Source organism: Octopus sinensis, linkage group LG10 (genome assembly GCF_006345805.1).
Source record: "Octopus sinensis linkage group LG10, ASM634580v1, whole genome shotgun sequence".
Lineage (NCBI taxonomy): Eukaryota > Metazoa > Mollusca > Cephalopoda > Octopoda > Octopodidae > Octopus > Octopus sinensis.
The window spans coordinates 25,467,894-25,490,131 of NC_043006.1; the positions used below are offsets into that span (position 1 = coordinate 25,467,894).

Here is a 22,238-nt window from a genome sequence, read left to right on the forward strand (position 1 = left end):
GTATTTATCTTCTTTACAGAGTTGGGTAGTTTGATTGGCTGTATTTTCTTTTTATTCTCAAAATATTCCCTACCTTTACCAACAGATGATAGATGCCTTAATTTCTAGTGCTGTTCCAGCTTAACTTTCTTCATGGAATGATTTGTCATGATGGCATGAAATTCAAGGCACATAGGTTTTGAGTGTACAGATACAAAACCTAACATGATAAAATCTTTGTAGTTCCTCAGTTTTGCCTTTTTAGCAATTGGTTCAGACATTATTACAACTGATCTTATAATAAATAAAAATAATAAATACTTTATTTCTATAAATTAAAAGTATCAAATTTATTATTAAACAATATTGTGTAGTGATCTATTAAAAATATCAATTTTATTATGAAACTGTTGTGATTGTAAAATTTAAATTATGTAATTCTTGATTGTAATATATATTATTGATTATATATTATACATTACTGATTCTTATGGAATAATTATTGAATTTTGTTTTATTATTATTATTCTGTTTTTAACATAAATTATTATTAACTAACAGTGTCTTTATTATCGAACAATATTTTGTAGATCTGAAATGGCTTCAATTTTTTTTATGGCTATGAATTCTCTGGGGACCACTGGTGGGCCCTAGGGACCATGTTGGAATCACTGGTTTAAAGCATTCCAGCTTTGTTGCTATAACTCTCTCTCTCTCTCTCTCTCATAGAACAGTATATCTGGTAGTTGGTAAAACATTTAGAGAATGGAGCTTGGGTATACACCCAGAACTGCGCTAATAGCTTAGAAGTGAAATTTAGGATTTCTCAGTTTTCTATGAATCAATTTTGATAAACCTTTTCCCAGCTGGTCTTCACACTATGGCAACTCCATTATGATTTCATTATTCTGTGTAACGTCCTTTCTTTTTTTAATTCTGATTCTTCAGTTTTTGGGTCAACCACACTAATAGCGTCTCTCCTCTCTAAGAACAATGGGATGTGGAAAAGGCCTTAAGAAAAGTCTGTTATCATCAAGGAAAGAGCTACAGGTATCTCTCTTCATGTCACTGGAGAGAAATTTGGTTGTCATGTGGACACCGTTAGACAATTTGTTCGCTTGACAGGAACCAGTGTCTGTTTTGGCATAGTTTCCTAATGCCAAGCAGTTTAAGGAGAGGAGTGTACTGAGTGCTTTTTCATATTGCCATCACTAGTAGCTTGTGAGACAATACACACCTTGATTGAATAAGAACAGGTACATTACTGTAAAGATACATGGAAAAGATGGTAATCAGGGGGATTGGGACACATGTATACTTAAAATAAAAAGTCGAACCCAAGCAAAGAAGTGATAGTCTGTATCAACAGTTAGTGAGGATCTAGTTAAATTCATTCACAAAATCTGCATTTCTTAAAAGGAAGTAAAAAATCTGAAAATCGGTTATATTGATGCAGTTTTCCACACTTATACCTGTGAAGTGATGATCTTGTGGAGAAAAGAATTGATGAAAAAGTTACAGACATTTAAAAATCAAAGAAGTTGTGTATTTTTAGCCAATAGTGAGGCAGAGATTTTCTGCGTTGTAGTGGTGTCAACTTTAAGGTTGCACCCCTGTGAAATTTTTCCAGAATTTCAGTTTTTTAAATCAGCCCCTTCCAGAATTCCTATCAGAATAACAATACCCACTGTAGCTCACAACTTACTCAATTTTTACGGATTAGTGTCATGAAAATTTCTTGTGGAACACCTAGAGACTACAAATGAGTCCTGAAATATAGTAGCCAGCTGAAAAATGTATTACTCTTTTACTTGTTTCAGTCATTTGACCGTGGCCATGCTGGAGCACCACCTTTAGTTGAGCAATCGACCCCGGGACTTATTCTTTGTAAACCCAGTACTTATTCTATCGGTCTCTTTTGCCGAACCGCTAAGTGACGGAGACGTAGACACACCAGCATCAGTTGTCAAGCAATGCTAGGGGGACAAACACAGACACATGCACATATATATACTTATATAGGACGGGCTTCTTTCAGTTTCCGCCTACCAAATCCACTCACAAGGCTTTGGTCGGCCCGAGGCTATAGTAGAAGACACTTGCCCAACATGCCATGCAGTGGGACTGAACCCGGAACCATGTGGTTGGTAAGCAAGCTACTTACCACACAGGCACTCCTGCGCCTATGAATTATTTCTCTTTAGAACTCTTTTCTTTATCATCAATTTGTTAAAAAATTATGCATGAAATGATATGAAATTGTTGCTTCAAAGAAATATATTCACAATAAAACAATGTTCAGCAAATTATTTTATTTTTTTTATTGAAATTATATTTAATGTCACAAAAATTACAAGTTCTTTTATGATTCTAACTTAGTAAATTCAGGTAATGATATGTCATCATAAAATAATAGAATTATTTCAGGTTCTAAGAATGTTATCAGTCGGGAATGTGTTACAATTTAATCTCGGCAGGCATGGGTTTTCCTTCCAAAGCAGCCAAAATATTCTTTGCAGTCAGCTCCGACATAATTGATCTTGCTTTAGTTGTAGCACTGCCAATATGTGGCAAAATAGTGCAATTATCTAACGATAACAAGGGACTATCAGTTGGCAAGGGTTCTGGAGTTGTTACATCCAGTCCTGCCGCCAAAATAGTTTCATTCTTTAGACTATCATATAAATCTTCCTGGTTTACCACTGCGCCACGGGATATATTAATGAAGATTGCTGTTTTCTTCATTTGTGAAAATGTTTCAGCTCTGAATAAATCTTTTGTTTCTGGAGTCAGACTGCAACAAACAATAACAAAATCAGATTCTTTCAAAAGGGTACGAAATTCCACACATTCAGCTTCAACTGGAAGTTCCCGAGCTCCTCGTTTAGAAGAATACAAAAACCTGGAAACACCAAAAGGTTGCAACATCTGAAGTAGAGTGGTTCCAATTCGACCCATTCCTACAATACCAACTGTTGAATATTCTAAGCCAGAGCCACATAACCACATAGATTTCCAAGAGCTCCATTCACCAGACTTGACAGCATGTACAGCTAAAGAATATTAAAAACAGAAAATGGAGAAGAATTTAACATTGTGATTATTTAATTATTTTTTTGTTTTGTTTTTGCCTTATTTTCCAAATTGTAATGGATCAGAATTATCTTCTGATGACATAACAAAGATCATAGTCCCAATTCCTATGTTAAACTTGTACCCATGTCTAATTCACCATGTGAGCATACTGAAGATGATAATGAATATAAAGAGCCAATATTTTTTACCACTACCTCAGGAACTTACTAATTGAGGTTAGTGAAGTTATTTCATCTATGGGATTAGATGAGCTCAGCATTGTAAGCTAACAAAACACCCATCAATTAATTACACCATGTCACTGCTGCTTGTAACAGTGAACTAAACTCTAAATACTTGAGCAAGAATGTAGAGAAAAGCATTGGCAACATGTTGATGCTTATAGGCACAAGTATGGCCATATTGTTAAATAATCGAGTGGAATTTAGTACAGAGAAACTGTGCAGAAGGCTGTTGTGTGCATATGTTAGTGTGCGTAGATGTATGTGTGTATGTATTCATATATGTCCAACCCAATGTATGGAAATGGTAACATGGCCATCATAAAACAAGCACTAGATTGAAGTATTGGAGGTTGATATGGCCAGCTAAAAAACCCCTGAAGTATTGGAGGTTGATATGGTCAGCTAAAAAACCCCTGAAGTATTGGAGGTTGATATGGTCAGCTAAAAAAACCCTGAAGTATTGGAGGTTGATATGGTCAGCTAAAAAACCCCAACATGGCTGCAATCCAGTGAAAAACTAGTAAAAGAAAAATGCCTAGAATAACATTACACATGATACCTATTTTTTTCCCAGTAATCCATGAATTTCAGCTCAGTCAGAGTAATTACTGATTTATAGTATATCTTTAGCGAAGAGTAGCTAAGTAGACTGAGCAAGTGACTTTGCTAAAAGCAACAAAATCAATGGCTTTATATGAGCTCTCTTAGTCATCTGTAATTGTTTTATAATTTTCAAATTACAAGTGATAATTAAATTAAAGCAAAGAAAATTTTATTTTCAATAAATGTAGATAATGAAACAAACTAAAAATTATTTACAATTTAATATTAGATTTACTTTAAAAAATTTGACTGACCTTTCTCTATATTCCTTGAAACTGTCAACAGTAAAGCAACACCCAATTCTGCTGTGGCTTTAGTTAAAACATCCGGAGTATTTCCAAGGCGAATATTACGCTTAGCACATTCAGCTACATCAACGTGATCATAACCAACAGATAAGGTTGACACTACTTTCAATTGAGGGCCTGAAATAGATGACATTGTTTTCAACAAATAGCTTTAGATCAGTGATTCTTAACCACGAAGGGGGGGGAGGCTCAGTAATTTCCAAGGGGAGCATGAGCCCTTAAGAAATTTCTCTAATTACATTTGTTATTTTCTTAATGAGAGCATGGTCAAATAATGAGATGTTTATGAGAAAATGCAAAAGTATCGCCTTATACTTTTAGTTTTCTTATTCTACTATCTTAGCACCGCTTACCATTTTCTGTACTTATTGACTCCCACTTCATATCCCTCAAAACCCTCGGTAATTCTGAATTGTAGCTTTAACATTTGCCTTTATTTTGTAATTTTGTTTTTTGTTACAACAAGACTCAGGTTAAGAACCACTGGTATAAAGCTTAGATATTATTATTGTGTAATGACAAACATCTTTTTCAGTTAACAGATTATAAACAAGTTTGATCCACAGTTTCCATATATATGAAACTAGCAGTATCGCCCGGCGTTGCTCGGGTTTGTAAGGGAAATAACTATATAAGCATTTTTAGAGAGTTACTTCCTTTATAGATGCCAATTCGGGCTTTCTTAGTCATTTCTGTTTTGGTGTCTTCAAGCCATGAAGTCGTTGTTCTAAAAGAACGCTGGTCTCCTTGACAACGCATTACGATGTTGATTTCCTTAAACTCCCTTCCCCACAGCTTCACGAGGGAGGGAAGAAGGGGGAGAAGCAAACTCAGGTGCAGGTGTTTGAGCGTGGACGCCAACTCCGCCGCCATCGACACACGAAAAATTATGCATTAAAATGGAATAAAAAATTATGTTAAATTATTTTTTAAATCGTAGACTCATCGTAGACGCGTGCTAATAGCCAGACGGGCTCGATATGAATAACGACTATAAGATACCTGAATTTGGTTGAACTGCACCGCAAAATGTGGGAGGAGTTAGGAATCTAAATGTAGGAGACAGACACTCACACAACTAGTTTTATATATATAATGTGATTCTTAAAAAAACAAGAGACATTATCAAATCATTATAGTAACATAACAAGAAATATTAACTTAATTAAAAAAATTGAAAACTATTTTAAAATTTTAGCAAGATGAAAAGTATGATATATTTAAAATTAGGAAATAAAACAAAAAGTATGTAACAGGTTCTACTATCACTCGAGTTAATGAAGTCTCAAAAAAATTAAAACAGATTGAAAAAATAAAAAATTCTAACAATAAAACCAAAATTTTTAATATTAAATGTTTATGCTAAAAATATAGTAAATTTGTTTGTAAGACAAAATTATGATATAAAGCCAAATGTTAAACTAAAACTTAAATTTAAATATTACAGAAAGTACTAAAATATTACAGAAAGTACTAAAATATTACAGTAAGTAAACTAAAAGCTATGCAAAATCTTTTTTAAAGAAACTTTTTTTATATTTTCGTACAAATAAATACAATATTTTATTGTACAAATTTTTCATATAATTTTTCTTTTAATTTAACTTTTTTTTATTCCAAATATTTTTGTTTTAATTTTTTTTCAGAACTTAGGCTAAAGTTCTAACTTTGACATTACTTATACATGCTTCATCTTTTGTTCACATATTTGTGTTGTCCACTGCACATCAAATAATTCACAAGGAGTGCAAAGAAACGGAGGTATCTTGACGAATATATTTGATTTGGATTCATTTCCCTCCGATAGGCTGACACAGAAGTCCCCCAGTGTGTGATATGTTACAAAACTTTGAGCAATGATGGAATGCGACCCTCACGTTTGGAATGCCACATGAGGACAACACATTCTGCTCTTGCAGACAAGCCCAAGGCATTCTTTGAAACAAAAAGACATTCCTTGAAGCAAGCCAAGTTGGACAGTAGTGGGGCATTTCAATAACAAACTTCACTGGTTGTTGAGGCTTCCTATGAGGTCACCATGTTGATTGCAAAGAGCAAGAAGATCTATAACATCTTAGATAAAAGAATCTATCTATTACCTTTCAGAAGCCCCCAGGGCATTAGAAAAAAATCAATTTCTTGTGTGAGCTTGGACTTCATGGTACCTGTGCATCTTCCAAAAGCAAAAACTACTTTTTCCATTAACCTTCCTGCAATTCCAGTGCACCATTTATGTCCATAGCTTGCACTGGATAGAATTACTGCCTACATTTTTACTACATATCAAGTGGTAGTATCTGTCAGTTTTCTTGCTTACTAGAACCTTGGTCTTCAATATATCAACTTTAAAACACTTTCATTGCAGGTTTTGCTTCCATACCTGCAATTTCTTTTCTAGTTGTTACAGATTCTACGAGAGTGAGACCATCAGCATATAGTGGCTCCCAGGGGCAACCAATTTTAAATGACCTGGAAGAGGAGGATGAATAAGGAGACAGAGAACCAAGCCCTGGTAAACACCTACCTCCACATTAGATTTGTCACTATATTCATAGCTAATTCTCACCTTACTGACAGCACCCCTGTACATGGCTTGTACAGCTTTCACAAACCATTTATCCGTAGCTTCCTCAGAGACTACCATATCACAGAGTAATGAACTTTGTCAAAGGCTTTCTTCAGATTAACGAATGCCAAGTATAATGGTTTACTTTTAGTAAAATACTCTTGCAGTTGTCTGACTAAGTTGCATCTCATCTACTCTAATTCTGGGCTATAACTTTCTCTGTAATTTCATGACCTAGTCCAGTAATTTGATATCTCTATAATTACCCTAGTAACAGCTGACTATAAAACTGCTGAGCCAGTCATTGGAGATGACACCTTCCTGAATAACCTGATTAATTATACAGGTGACTAGATTGTATCCTACTCTATCAGATATTTTAAGCATCTCAGTGGCAATTCCCACTGGACCAATTCTCACTTTTAAGTTTATCTCGAACAATTTTCTATAGAATTCAGGGCTAGCACACAGGCATTTACTAACATAACCAAGTGCACCAATGGTTATTGGTATGGATGTAATTTATAGTCAGGGTACCAGAGTTGCAGGTTTCAAAACAGTTGCTTAGGTATTTTCCTTGCCGCTTTTGGATGAAATACTCACCTATGGCACTTTTGTGCCCCAAATAAATATATCAGGCCTGTTATGTTTGCACTTGGTAGAAGTTTTGATGAGAATGTTCTACCAATATTTGTGCTGATATGCACGTACCCTTTATTGCAGGGATGTTGTTTATATTTATTCAGGACAGTCTTTTCTGTTGATATATTGAAGGTTTTTAAGTGCTTCACTGTATCATTTGTCCATGAAACATTTCATATTTCCTACTCTTGAATTCCAAAAGAACAGTCTTCAAGATGTGATGCAATGTAGTAGTAATGCGTTCAGGAAAGGAAACAACCATGCATAATCTTTTTATGGTACCATAATCAGGGGTGAATAGGGACAATTTTGAGGTTCAAATGCATGTCACTAAGTGACTGCAATAGCATTTACTGATTAATTTAGTGGGATTTATGTCCCTACTGGTAACCTACCGACGTGCATTGAAACTTTATCAAAATTCATAGGCACACCCATTTTTTTAAATAAAAAAACCACTGTCCCTATTCACCCCGTCGATTTGGGTGAATAGGGACAGTTATCTACAACACACTGTTGGAATGTATCTTTCGGTATTGCAGGCATATTGCGTCTTACTGTTTTCTTCCACCTTCCCAGTATCTGCCTCCAGGCAGTCTTGAGTGACCGAAAAAATGACACGTCCAACGGCTGACTCAGATGTGTCGAATTTGGTGGCAGAAATATGAAGGATATATCGTTCTCCTCACAGGCTTTTATCACTTCTAAGGACAAATGTGAACTTAGATTGTTGCCAATCAAAACTTTTTTTCCTGTCAGTTTTTTCAGATAAGGTAAGGCTATGGTTGTAGACCAGTCACTGAAACTTTGAAGGTCAAACCAGCCTGACTTACTTCTGTTGTATCGGGCACCTTTTGGCCCACCAAGTGTCCAAATGTCGTAGAGGTTAACACCCTTGTACATAATGTAAAGAGGGAGAAAAGTACCGTCAGACGTGGTGGCATTCATCAAAGAAGTAGATTTAGAGGTGTTCATAATTCTTTCTGGATATTTTGTACCTCGTTTGGTGAGGACTTTTTCCTGTCCCGGGTCATCCATTAGGTTTGTTTCATCATAGTTCACAATATTTGGTGCAGGTATACCATCTAAGCTCTCAGCCAATTTGTTGAAATATGAGTTTATTGTAGGTTAAGAGACGGCAGCTCGTGCTCATTTGATATTTTGGCATATTCGTTCTCTTAAACTGTCTTTATGCCTCATGAGAAATGACTCAGCCCAATCTATGCCAGGTATATTCCCTTTGAATCTTTTCACATCGACATCTTGACGATCCAGGTATCCTTTAACAATCAGTCGCAAATCATAGGAGTAGATCAGATAACCCGAAGAGGCGCACAGCACGAGCCTTTGTACAAGAATTTCCTCCTCACCTGAAGATAAAACAGTCTGTCTACCACGTTACTTGATATTTTTCCCCAACTTGATGTGCCGATGAAGAACACTCTTAGGAATTTTGAAGTTCTCTTCTGCTTTTCTGAGTGTCATTCCATTGGTGACAGCTCTTTTAGTGGCCTCTAGCTGCTCAGGATCTATTTTGGCATATTTTTTCTTCCCAGGAACTGGTTTGTACTGTCGTGGCATGGTGTCCCTATTCACCCCTACAAAACACCAAAATAGGGGTGAAAGCAGAAATAGGCAGTGGTAATGATAACAATGGATTTTCCGGGAAATCATACATGTGCACTGTGTTTGGAAACCTGCTGCAAGAGACTGAGCGGGTTGGAGCACCCTCGCTGGTACAACCTTTCCTGCAGAAAGAAAGTTCCGACAACTTTACCTTTTCGTGACAAAAACGAAACTGGGAATTCCGGTTGCCATGGCCACCAGCAGGGTGATAATATCAAAGAGATCTCGTTGAACGAAAGGCATATATATGTACCTACAAAATAACTAGAAAGAAACGAGCACAATTTGAGTCATCTCAACTTTATTGTTCGAAAACAGTTTTTCCCAGTTATTGTCCCTATTCACCCCGGATTATGGTATGTAAAATGTTTCTCTTTCAGGTCTCTGCAGAGATAAGCAAGCCCTGCACTTATGAGTTTGTATAGATCATCAGAAAATGAGTGTTTCTTGATGCATTCACTTCATTTTTCAGCATTTGATTGATTTATTCATTTTTGCTGCTCTTGTTTAGAAGACACTCTCCAAGTAATATCATGCAGCACTCAAAGGCTGCCTGCGCAGATCTTAAGCCCTTCCTCTTTTCTTCCGAAATAAAATCTGTCACTGTTACTGTTTTTGTGGAAATTTTCAGTCAATGTCATTGCAGGTTCTTATGTCCATGGAGCAGATTTCTTCTATAGAATAGTCATGTGTCCCAAATATCAATATCAGTAGTAGCGCAAATGCATTGCATCTTATAAGACTGCTTAAGTCTGGTGTAATATTCTTTGGTTTCTCTATTCTTGTTTACAGTACCTTTATATGATACATCATCATCATCCTCATTTAACGTCCGCTTTCCATGCTAGCATGGGTTGGACAGTTCAACCGGGGTCTGGGAAGCTAGAAGGCTGCACCAGGCCCAGTCTGATTTGGCAGTGTTTCTACAGCTGGATGCCCTTCTTAACGCCAACCACTCCGTGAGTGTAGTGGGTGCTTTTTAAATGCCACACCTTGGTATTTGTAGTAAGAGCTTTGTGGAACAGGAGAGAGAGAGATAGACTGTTGATGCACAGCTTTATGATTTGGGGAACAATTTTTCCAGGTGAAAATTTCTTCTGTTTTCCATTCTCGTAACAGAAGAAAATGTTCTAATTAGATCCTGTTGTTTTTTTTTTGGCATTAAATGTATTTGGGGAATATATCTTTAGACTGTCTACAAAGTAATTATGGGATATATTCATATACCTTCTTGCAAACCCTAGAACATACTCAGTGGATTTCTATGGAAATATTAATAACATCAGAGGCAATTGTTTTACTTTCAGTGTGAGGATTGTGAACAAGGTCTTCATGCACCTTTCAATGGAAACAACTAAGGTAGCAAATACCATTACCAGCTGAAGTCACTTCAGTAGCTGTAAGTGAGAAACAGAACTAAATGCTTTTCTGTAATCAAGCCATGAGTAAGTCTTTACTGCTATTCCAGATTTTCACCCAGAATGACTTTATTTTTCCCCTCATTTCTTTGTATACAGCTTGTAGGGTTAAAAGTGAACTTTTGGTTTATCATGGCTCTTTTTCTTTTTGTTAGGAGCAGAGTTTTGACACTTGAAGTCATGAGTTCATATTTCAGAGCTATTAATTTTCCTTCAAGATTTGTAGCAGATTCTCCATACATTTTCGTTAGTTTTCTCAGGAAGTATTGTTGGTGTGTAGTGAACTTAACAGCTAGTGAACTTTACACTTTATACTAGCATTTAATTGCCCTCCCTATTCTGAGGTGTAAATCCTTTATGCTCTCTTCTAGTGTCATTATCTGCTTGGGTTGCTTTTGATGTATTATCTCATTGCCACATGTTGTACAAATATCTCCCAGATATTTATCCAGAGTAGCAGCAGCAGTACACAGACAAGTATGGATATTCCAATACGAGTTTTCACATTCTTTCATACATTCTCCAATGATATCATCGATAACTTTTATCATGAGAAGGGATGGTTTTCCTTCCATTTTTGTCAATGAAGTCTGTTGCTTAGAAATAGCTAACAGAAGACAGTGAAATTGGTTTGAAATTTTACTTGTAAACTGTTTTGTTTCTGTTTTTTTTTTTTACCTACCAGGTACAAGGTGTTAGTGGGATGTGCTAGAAACAACAGATAAATCTCCCTTAAATCACACACCTTTACATCTGAAAATATTTTCAATTTTTTTTCTTTTTTTACCGAAAAGGCTTCTCTCATGATTTTTAAGTGCATAAGATGGCAAAGAAAATTGGCCAAAACCAGTCTGGAGCAGGTAGTGAGGAGTGTAAAAAAAATTATAGATATTCAAAAAAAAATGTTTTTAATAGAAAGCTGTTACCACCACCTCCTTGTATAGTGATAGAAAATTGGAAGCATTCTTTCATTTGAAGCAGCATAGTTGTCAAACTCAGTTATATGGTCAATCATATGGGATCATGATTGTTTGTTAATTTCCATAAAAGATTTCTATTTCTTTACTCCTCTTTGGAAGGTGACATTTGCTTTGAAGTGAGAGCAGAAATTGAAAGAGAGGAGAAAGTGAAAGATGTATGTATGTGTATATGGAATGGTGTGTGTGAGACAGTGAGTGAGAGAGTGAAGGTGTATGTTGTCATGTATATTTTGGCATATATTGTGTAAATGGCGCTTTCTTTCTCCCTCACACACACATTATCTTACATAAATACATATGCATACATCTTTTTTTTATGTATGCCTGCGTGTGTGTGTGTGAGAGAGAGAGTGCCACTTGCACATACATGCAAAAATACAAGACACCTTCACTCACTCACTATCTCTCCCTCATACACACATATAGATGCACGCACAAACACACACATCCATTTCATATACTTACATACACCTTTCACTTTCTGCTCTCATTTCAAAGCAAATGTCGCCTTCCAAATAGGAGTAAAAAAATAAAAAAATTTTACTAGGAGTGTGGTAAGTAGCTTGCTTACCAACCACATGATTCCGGGTTCAGTCCCACTGTGTGGCATCTTGGGCAAGTGTCTTCTACTATAGCCTCGGGCTGACCAAAGACTTGTGAGTGGATTTGGTAGACGGAAACTGAAAGAAGCCCATCGTATATATGTGTGTATATGTTTTGTGTGTCTGTGTTTGTCCCCCCAACATCGCTTGACAACCGATGCTGGTGTGTTTACGTCCCCGTAACCTAGAGGTTCGGCAAAAGTGACCGATAGAATAAGTACTAGGCTTACAAAGAATAAGTCCTGGGGTCGATTTGCTCGACTAAAAGCGGTGCTCCAGCATGGCCACAGTCAAATGACTGAAACAAGTAAAGGAGTAAAATTAACGAACAATCATATCCCATATGGTCGAGTTTGACAACTATTCTGCTTCAAACGAAAGAATGTGAATTTGGAAAAATCTCCGTCAAAACAGAGAAAATCCAACTTATATGGGCGTCCTAATCCGAAATTCTGCTGTGCTTTCTTTGTAAAAAGAGAAAAAGAACTATTTTACGGGTCTCGGTTTCTTTGGGTCGGCATAGTTCAAAAACATTTAAATGACTTTCTGCGCCTGCACATCTCACTGGTGGTGGCTGGACGGAGAATGGATGCCAGCATATCCGTGTTTGAGAGAAAGAGAGAAGGGAGGAAAGAGACAACACCACAGGTTGTAAATTAAGGTCAAACCCCAGTGTTTGACCCGAGCAAAAGAAAAAAAAACGATGCAATAGGTGTAAAACAACATGTAGTAAACGTATATGAAAAACAATTTGCCCTGGCGAACGGGGGAGAGGACTCGGAAACTTCACATCTGGAATGTTCCTAGTCATCTCACCACTTCCGTGTTCGTCGTCGGCGAAATTCTTTTCTTCATATTCGTTTCACTACACATTATTTTACACCTAGTACACTATTTAAAAAAAATTTTTGTGGGGTGCAAACTCGGATAATTCACACGATCCAGTAACCCCACTTCGACAACCGATCACAAAAATGAAAAAAAAAAAAAATACTGTAACAGGTGTAAAGAAGATGAAAAAAAAATACGTGCCGGTGTACTAGGTGTAAAATAATCTGTAGTAAACGAATATAAAGAAGAAAAAAAATTCGCCGACGAACGGGGAAGTGGTGGAAAGACACGAAACATTCCCGATGTGAATTTTCCAAGTCCTCTCCCCCGCCCGCATTTTTATCGTATTTGTTTACTATATGTTGTTTTACACCTGTAGCACTTTTTTTTTTTTTTTTTTTTAGCTTGGGTCAAATACTGGAGTTTGACCTTAAAAAAAATACAAACCGGTGTTGATTCATAAGATTTAATTCGACGATTCGAAGCTCTATAAAATAAAAGTGATCCTTTACTCTGAAGATATATTAAGTGAAAGATAAGTACCAGACTGAAATTGATACAGGCTGATTAAAATTGCGCAGTGACTGAGATCAGTAAAAATATCAACCATAAATAAGGTTATATAATGCTTTGCAAAAAGTATAAACTCTGCAAAGTCTTTCCCTTTTCTCCTACAAACTATCTCCAAACATAATTCCGCCTAGTTGTCAGGTTTTTTTGTGGGAGATATCATACTCATTCATTGTTGTAGTTATGTACTATCTTTAACATATGTCTTTGTTACTCTTTCCAAAATATGAAATAATTAAACTACAAGGCCGAATTACACATTGATATTTGGGCGAACGTAAAGAATACGTACACCCGGTGTTTAGGGGTGGAAGCTTCAGCTTTAGTTATGCCGAAAACGGGTGGTGTACGTATTCTTTACCTCCGCCGATATTTGCCATAAATGTTTGTTAGCTTTGTTGAACAGACTGTATGAGGTTGTATTGTTGTTACTATAAAGCAAATATCAAATTTTTTAAAATTGTAAATAAAATAGGATCTTTTCGGTTAGAACGGCAGTTTTTAACATAATTTCTAGGTAACTAAAAAAATTTTAAACTTCGTATACTGGTAGAATGTGTTTATAAAACATCTTTTTCTCTTGGCTTTATTGAGAAAATTCTATAGTTTGTAAGATATTTGTTGTTTTATTTCTTCAATTTCTGCAATTTCAACCAATCAATGACGTCTACTGAAGTAAAAAAAAACATTCTGTGCCGTATGAATATGTCCCTCGTTTAAGAAACAGATTGGGTGGCAATCTGGTGGCAATCTTTCGTCTCTAGTAGAAAGATTGCCGATTGGGTTTATTTACATTTGTGAAGAAAAAGATACCCTTCCCCCACCCCTAACCCTAACCCTAAAACAGATTGAAATGCAATAGATCGATACTAGGGTCATAATTATGGGTGACAATTTCATATGACACCGCTAGAAAAAAACTGCCGTTCAAACCGAAAAGATCCATAAAATAACCTCCTTTTGATAGATAGCGTTTTAATTTCCACTTGACTTATGAATAAGAAAATAATTAAACAAGTACTTTACCAGCAGCCTGGAGAAGTTCTTTGTCGATCTTTTGACATAAGCTACAATACAAAGCATCGGCACCAACAACGTCTTTAAGAAACTGTTCTCGAGGAACACTATCTTCCTGTGGCCACTGCGATATCACGCAGCCGGCCTCTTTCAATAGAGTAACGCCACTCTGGGGCACAAGACTGGTGATGTACACTTTGCTACCTTTAGCTGACATTGCAATCGTGCTACTGTATAGTCGCTGAGGACAGTCGCGAATACGGTTTGCTGATTGTGACAGTCTCACTGATCGCAGCGCAATGACAGTCTGTTGAAAGAACAACTGATAACGGCGGAGCATTGTTTAACCTTCGTAAATTGTTCATCAGTTGCTCTGTTTGACGTGTTTGCTACGACAGGATATTACGAAAATACATTGAGAGTAAATTGAATTGAAGGAAATTTTCGGTTAATGTTTATTTTTAACTCCCGGTCACCAAAAAAAAAAAAAAAAAAAAAAAAAAAAAATCGGCGATCTATAAATATTGAATCGGTGATTTCCGTGACCACATGTTGTCTTGTAAATTGTCAGCTGGGAAGAAAAAGCTAATGGGTTGTGCGTGCGTGCTTGTTCCTCTGTGTGTGTGTGTGTGTGTGTGCGTGCTTGTTCTTGTTTGTACGTGGGTGTGTATGTGTGTGCGTGCGTGCTTGTTCCTCTGTGCGTGTGTGTGTTTGGCGGCCAGCTGGCAGAAACGTTAGCACGCCGGGCGAAATGCGTAGCCGTATTTCGTCTGTCGTTACGTTCCGAGTTCAAATTCCGCCGAGGTCGACTTTGCCTTTCATCCTTTCGGTGTCGATAAATTAAGTACCAGCTACACACTGGGTCGATGTAATCGACTTGATCCCTTTGTCTGTCCTTGTTTGTCCCCTCTGTGTTTAGCCCCTTGTGGTTAGTAAATAAATATATTCTTGTTTGTGTGTGTGCGTGCTTGTTCTTCTGTGTATGTGTGTCTATTCTGTTTTTTTGTTTGTTTTTTTTGTATTTATATGTTGTGGAATGTAGAAATAACACACATATGTTGTGGAATGTAGAAATAACAAACATGCACACACACACAAACAAGAAAAAGCGCGCGCGCACACACACACACACGCAGAGGAACAAGCACGCACGCACAACCCATTGGCTTCCTCTTCCCAACTGACAATTTACAAGACCACATGTGGTCACGGAAATGATCGATTCAATGTTTACATTATTTCGAGTTGAAACGAAAGATCGCCAAAAAATCTCACGTATCATGGTGAGCGAAACAAATTCTTAAATACAGTGTCCTCTACTATCCGAGCTCTCATTTCCTTCTCCCCCCCCTTCCCGCCTCCAAGGGCATCCAGCTGTAGAAACACTGCCAGATCTGACTGGCCTGGTGCAGCCTTCGGGCTTCCCAGACCCCAGTTGAACCGTCCAACCCATGCTAACATGGAAAGCGGACGTTAAACGATGATGATGATGATGATATATATATATATATATATATATATATATCATCATCATCATCATATATATATAAATATATACATACATATACACAACAGGCTTCTTTTAGTTTCCGTCTACCAAATCTACTCACAAGGTTTTGGTCGGCCCGAGGCTATAGTTGAAGACACTTGCCCAAGGTGCCACGCAGTGGGACTGAACCCAGAACCATGTGGTTGGTAAGCAAGCCACTTACCACACAGCCATTCCTGTGCCTTGTAAACATTATTGAATACACATACAGAATGCATGTACTTTGCTAGTTCTCTGGTTGGCTGTGAGTTGATGGAGTGACGATAGCTTTCTCAAACTCTGAAAGCCATAGTTATAGACAGGTGAGATAATTGTCTCAGGTGCGATAGACACTGATGTTTCACCATTTCTGTGGCTTATCAACATTGCACACCTGAACTGAACCGAAAGCAAATAAAAATTTTTTTCCCATGACTATATGCAAAATGGTTGAAAACTCATCTGCTGGTCATAAAAAGGGTGAAGCATCAGTGCCCATCCCTCCTGAAAGGGACTTGGAGTAAGTTGTCTCACCTGTCTATGATTATGACTTCCAGGTGTTTTAACACCTGGTGCTTTGAAAGAGTCATCTTCACTGCATCTCATTGCAGCTGACTGGCCATCAAGCAAAGTACATACATTATGTACGTGTGTGCGTGTGTGTGTAGTCCTCACACACACACACCTGGTAAGTTACTGTCTACCAAAACCACGACTCACCTGACTTTTATTGGTCTTGGACTACAGGCGGAGATACCACACACTGGGACTGAACTCGAGACCCCATAGTTTTACATCCATCTCAATGCTTGCATCCGTTGGAGTGTATATTTTCTTTCTCTTTTTTTACTTGTTTCAGGCATTTTGACTGCGGCCAAGCTGGAGCACCGCCTTTAATCAAGCAACTCGACCCCGGGACTTATTCTTTGTAAGCCCAGTACTTATTCTATCGGTCTCTTTTGCCGAACCGCTAAGTGACAGGGACATAAACACACCAGCATCGGTTGTCAAGCAATGCTAGGGGGACAAACACAGACACACAAACATACACTCACATACATATATACGACGGGCTTCTTTCAGTTTCCATCTACCAAATCCACTCACAAGGCTTTGGTCGGCCCGAGGCTATAGCAGAAGACACTTGCCCAAGATACCACGCAGTGGGACTGAACCCAGAACCATGTGGTTGGTAAACACACAGCCACTCCTGCACCTATATTGTTCATTTGTTAATTCATTTTGTTAAGCATTTGTTCTTCCACATTAGTGCAGCTGAGATTCAAGAAAGTTGAGGTCATATTTCTATGGCCAGGTGCATCTGCTGTCACTAATCCATACCTGTTTTTTTGTGCAAGGGATTTTTGTTTCTTATTCCAGTGGAAATATGGAAGCACAGGGTTATCAACCGAGAGGAAATATCAAATGATTGTTGCCTAAATGGAATGATGACATCACTGATTGTTGCTGAACTGCAAATGATGATGACATCACTGATTGTTGCTGAACTGTAAATGATGATGACATCACTGATTGTTGCTGAACTGCAAATGATGATGACATCACTGATTGTTGCTGAGCTGCAAACGAGGATGTCACTGATTGTTGTTGAGCTGCAAATGATGACATCACTGATTGTTGCTGACTGCAGATGATGATGTCACTGATTGTTGCTGAACTGCAAATGATGATGTCACTAATTGTTGCTGAGCTGCAAATGATGATGTCACTGATTGTTGCTGAGCTGCAAATGATGATGTCACTGATTGTTGTTGAGCTACAAATGATGACATCACTGATTGTTGCTGAGCTGCAAATGATGATGTCACTGATTGTTGCTGAGCTGCAAATGATGATGTCACTGATTGTTGCTGAACTGCAAATGATGATGTCACTAATTGTTGCTGAGCTGCAAATGATGACATCACTGATTGTTGCTGAACTGCAGATGATGACATCACTGATTGTTGCTGAACTGCAAATGATGATGTCACTGATTGTTGCTGAGCTGCAAACGATGATGTCATTGATTCTTGCTGAGAACATTGTTGTTGCTGAGCTGCAAATGTCATTGATTCTTGCTGAACTGCAGATGATGACATCACTGATTGTTGCTGAACTGCAAATGATGACATCACTGATTGTTGCTGAGCTGCAAACGATGATGTCATTGATTCTTGCTGAGAACATTGACACACACACACACAATCCACAGATGTGTACATAACTTGAGGAGAGCAAACAACCAGGTTTAATCACGAAATATTTGAAGAACTGATCGTTTTGAAGTCTGTTTGTAAAATATGTTTTTTTCATTTACCAAGGAATATGATACCTGTAGTTTGATGAGGAAGAACGGAAGTCCATTTGCTGACATCCTCATTGACCAGGTAACTGTAGTTAATCACTTTCTGACCCACTTTGCAAAACAGGTATTTTAATAAGACACACAGACACACCTGGGCACATTGTCACATGCACTGCCACCTACTCTCGCAATCTCATACACACATATGCATTCACATACTCAAATGTACACATATACACACTCACACACTCACATCAACATACATTCACGTATACACAAACACAACTATATAAATATATACATACACTTACATGTACATATATTCATATACACTCGTATACATACACATTCGTGGTCTTGTACTCCCGTTTTACTCCATTTGAATCTCACTAAATATGAGTTGTTACTCCTTACTCTTTTCATACTTGTGGGTAGTCAAGAAATAGGTATTTCGTCTGCTGTTACGTTCTGAGACCACCACTCCTAGTTCTGTGATACAAACTTCTTGTTTTAATTTGATATAAATTAATATCTTCTCTCAAAATTTCATGTGAATTTATGTTTCAAAAACCAGTTTAATATTATCAGTAAAATAAATGATACAAGTTTATTGATACTGTTCTGAACTTGGGGTTGCTTGTAAATTAGTGTGAATTTTAAGAGGTTCTGGACCATCACAGTCTAGAAAGTTGGTACTATATCTGTATTAGTTAATTAAATCAACCCTAAAACTTGATTTGCAGTCTGGCCATTACCATGATCAACTGCTAGCCACTAAAGCTTTTTTTATTCTCTCTCTTTATTTTCTCGTGTTCCTTTCTGCTGAAGAGCATTGGTTCGAAATGTAAAAGACTTTCTCACCTTCCCGAGCGTTAAACTAATACACCTGTTTGTTGTTTACACACCTGTCTTTGTCTTTTGATTTTTGGTAAATTCTAACTTTATTTTATAAGCCCTGCTCATGTACCCATTCTTTTTTTTAAAAGATAGTAGGTTGTGAGTTAAGAGAGATTTGACTATATGAAAAAAAGCTAACCAGAAATAATTATACATTGTAATTTTGCATTGAAAACAGATTAAATAGGATTAATTGGTATTTAATCCTTTAGCATTTAAACTGGTCAAACCCAGCCTGAATACTGTCCCTGTTTTTTTGTTCAAAGTGACCAGATCTGGCCTGTCATACCTATCCTACAATGTCATTCTAAAAATAAACACCCACATCATCATCAGAATCTTGAAGCTGCAAGATAATGCAAGAGTAATTCAATAAGTTTTACATTTTAAGGCGATGAGCGGGCAGAAAGATTAGCACACCGGGTGAAATGCTTTGCGGTATTTTGTCTGCCGTAATGTTGAGTTCAAATTCCGCCAAGGTCGACTCTGCCTTTCATCCTTTCGGGGTTGATAAATTAAGTAGCAGTTACGCACTCGGGTCGATGTAATCGACTTAATACCTATGTCTGTCCTTGTTTGTACTTTGTGTGTTTAGCCCCTTGTGGATAGTAAAGAAATAGGTATTTCGTCTGCCGTTACGTTCTGAGTTCAAATTCCACCAAGGTCGACTTTGCCTTTCATCCTTTCGGGGTCGATAAATTAAGTACCAGTTACACACTGGGGTCGATGTAATCGACTTAATACCTATGTCTGTCCTTGTTTGTCCCCTCTGTGTTTAGCTCCTTGTGGGTAGTAAAGAAATAGGTATTTCGTCTGCTGTTACGTTCTGAGTTCAAATTCCACCAAGGTCGACTTTGCCTTTCATCCTTTCGGGGTCAATAAATTAAGTACCAGTTACACACTGGGGTCGATGTAATCGACTTAATACCTATGTCTGTCCTTGTTTGTCCCCTTGTGGGTAATAAAGAAATAGGTATTTCATCCGTCTTTACGTTCTGAGTTCAAATTCCTCTGAGGTTGACTTTGCCTTTCATCTTTTCGGGGTTTATAAATTAAGTACCAGTTTCGTACTGAGGTCAATTTAATCAGCTGCGCCCTCCCCCAATTACATCATCATCATCATCTAACGTCCGTTTTCCATGCTAGCATGGATTGGACGGTTCGACCGGGGTCTGGGAAGCCAGGAGTCTGCGCCAGGCTCCAGTCTGATCTGGCAGTGTTTCTACAGCTGGATGCCCTTCCAAACGCCAACCACTCTGTGAGTGTAGTGGTTGCTTTTCATGTGCCACCGGCACAGGGGCCAGAGGAGGCTGGCAAACGGCCATGATTGGTTGGTGCTTTTTACGTGCCACCGGCATGGGTATCATAACTACAATTTCCATTTGATTTTTATTTTGATGTTGACGTACTTGACTCAGAAGGTCTCTTCATGAACAGCGGGTCACTCTACAATCCAAGGTTAGCACAGCAGGCCATCCTGCGAGCCATGAACTCACTTCATTTGTCAGGTTTGATTGATTATGTGACTGCTAAAAGGTTGATTTAGTATTGTAGAGTTGAGGCTAGAAAAAATTGTACTGTGTAATATTAGGATTGAAACTAGATTAGGTGGGATTAATTGGGATTTTAATTTTGTATTTTAGGGTTTGGCTGATATCTTTCAAAACATTGAGTCATTAACAGACAATTTGGAGAAGGTTGTTTGGGAGAAAAATGTTGCAGCCACAATCCGAAAACATGAGGTAAGGACTTGGAATATCATCATCACCACCATCATCATTTAGCATCTGTTGGCATGGGTTGGATGGTTTGACCAGAGCTGCTAGTCAGGCAAAAGACCACACCAGGCTTCTGTGTCTGTTTTGGCCTGGTTTTTACAGCTGCATGCCTCCTTCGTAACACCGACCACCCCACGGAGTGAACTGGATGCTTTTTACATGGCACAAGCACAGGTGAGGTCAGTTTTGGCAAGGTTTTTACAGCTGGATGCCCTTCCAAATGCCAACCACTTCACAGTGTGGACTGGATGCTTTTTACATGGCACAAGCACAGGTGAGGTCAGTTTTGGCAAGGTTTTTACAGCTGGATGCCTTTCCAAATGCCAACCACTTCACAGTGTGGACTGGATGCTTTTTACGTGGCACAAGCACAGGTGAGGTCAGTTTTGGCAAGGTTTTTACAGCTGGATGCCCTTCCAAATGCCAACCACTTCACAGTGTGGACTGGATGCTTTTTACGTGGCACAAGCACAGGTGAGGTCAGTTTTGGCAAGGTTTTTACAGCTGGATGCCCTTCCCAACACCAACCACCCTGCGGATTGGACAGAGTGCTTTTTACATGGTGCCAGCACAGGTGAGGTCAGTTTTGGCAGAGTTTTTACAGCTGGATGCCCTTCCAAATGCCAACCACTTCACAGTGTGGACTGGATGCTTTTTACATGGCACAAGCACAGGTGAGGTCGGTTTTAGCCTGGAACAGGTGCCAGAGCAACCCTTCAAGGACCAAGAGAAGATACAGGCTGTAGATCAGGCAGTGTTGTGGGGATCCATTTTACTTTGCTTGTCACACATCAATAATCATATTTTCAGAGGTGTTGGTCATCATTGCTCGATAACACATCAATATAAGACAACAATGTTCCTGCCTCAAACGTCCATCTTCTATTTTCAGGGCTACGACCACAGTTACTACTTCATCGCGTCTTTTATTGGTGACCACATTAAGCATCATGCTAAATATCTGAATGAAGTAAGCAAATACTGATATATAGACTGTTTTTTTTCCTGCCGGTTGAAGTTTTTGGAAGAAATAACAGATTTATGTTTGGTATTTTTATAGCTAATTAAAATATGTGGTGCTAATCAATACCTCGTTATCAATTTTCTTTTCCTTCTTATTGCAGCATTTAAATAAAAAACATAAACTTGTATTCCCAGAGTAGATCCATCACAAGAAAAAGCTTGTCCTAATCATTTTCATAAGTTTGTCCTAAATCCCCCCCAGACCTTTTAGCTGGCCGTTATTTTGCTTGTATTGAGTAATA

General features: G+C 37.9%; 2 protein-coding genes across 2 annotated transcripts; one reads left to right on the plus strand and one right to left on the minus strand.

Moving 5' to 3' along the window:
• Window positions 1-2,276: 2,276 nt before the first annotated feature.
• On the minus strand, window positions 2,277-14,911 carry LOC115216620 (glyoxylate reductase/hydroxypyruvate reductase). The gene is made up of 3 exons (XM_029786102.2): window positions 14,472-14,911; window positions 4,157-4,327; window positions 2,277-3,032 (listed from the first exon to the last, which is right to left on the minus strand). Exons 1-3 carry the CDS (start codon window positions 14,800-14,802, stop codon window positions 2,437-2,439), a joined length of 1,098 nt encoding a protein of 365 aa, XP_029641962.1. The 5' UTR covers window positions 14,803-14,911; the 3' UTR covers window positions 2,277-2,436.
• Window positions 14,912-15,661: 750 nt separating this feature from the next.
• Window positions 15,662-22,122, plus strand: LOC115216813 (S-formylglutathione hydrolase FrmB-like). Its single transcript, XM_029786394.2, has 4 exons — window positions 15,662-15,745; window positions 18,315-18,380; window positions 20,839-20,937; window positions 21,866-22,122. The coding sequence occupies exons 1-4, from the start codon at window positions 15,677-15,679 to the stop codon at window positions 21,956-21,958; spliced, it is 327 nt and encodes a 108-aa protein (XP_029642254.2). The 5' UTR covers window positions 15,662-15,676; the 3' UTR covers window positions 21,959-22,122.
• Window positions 22,123-22,238: the final 116 nt, after the last annotated feature.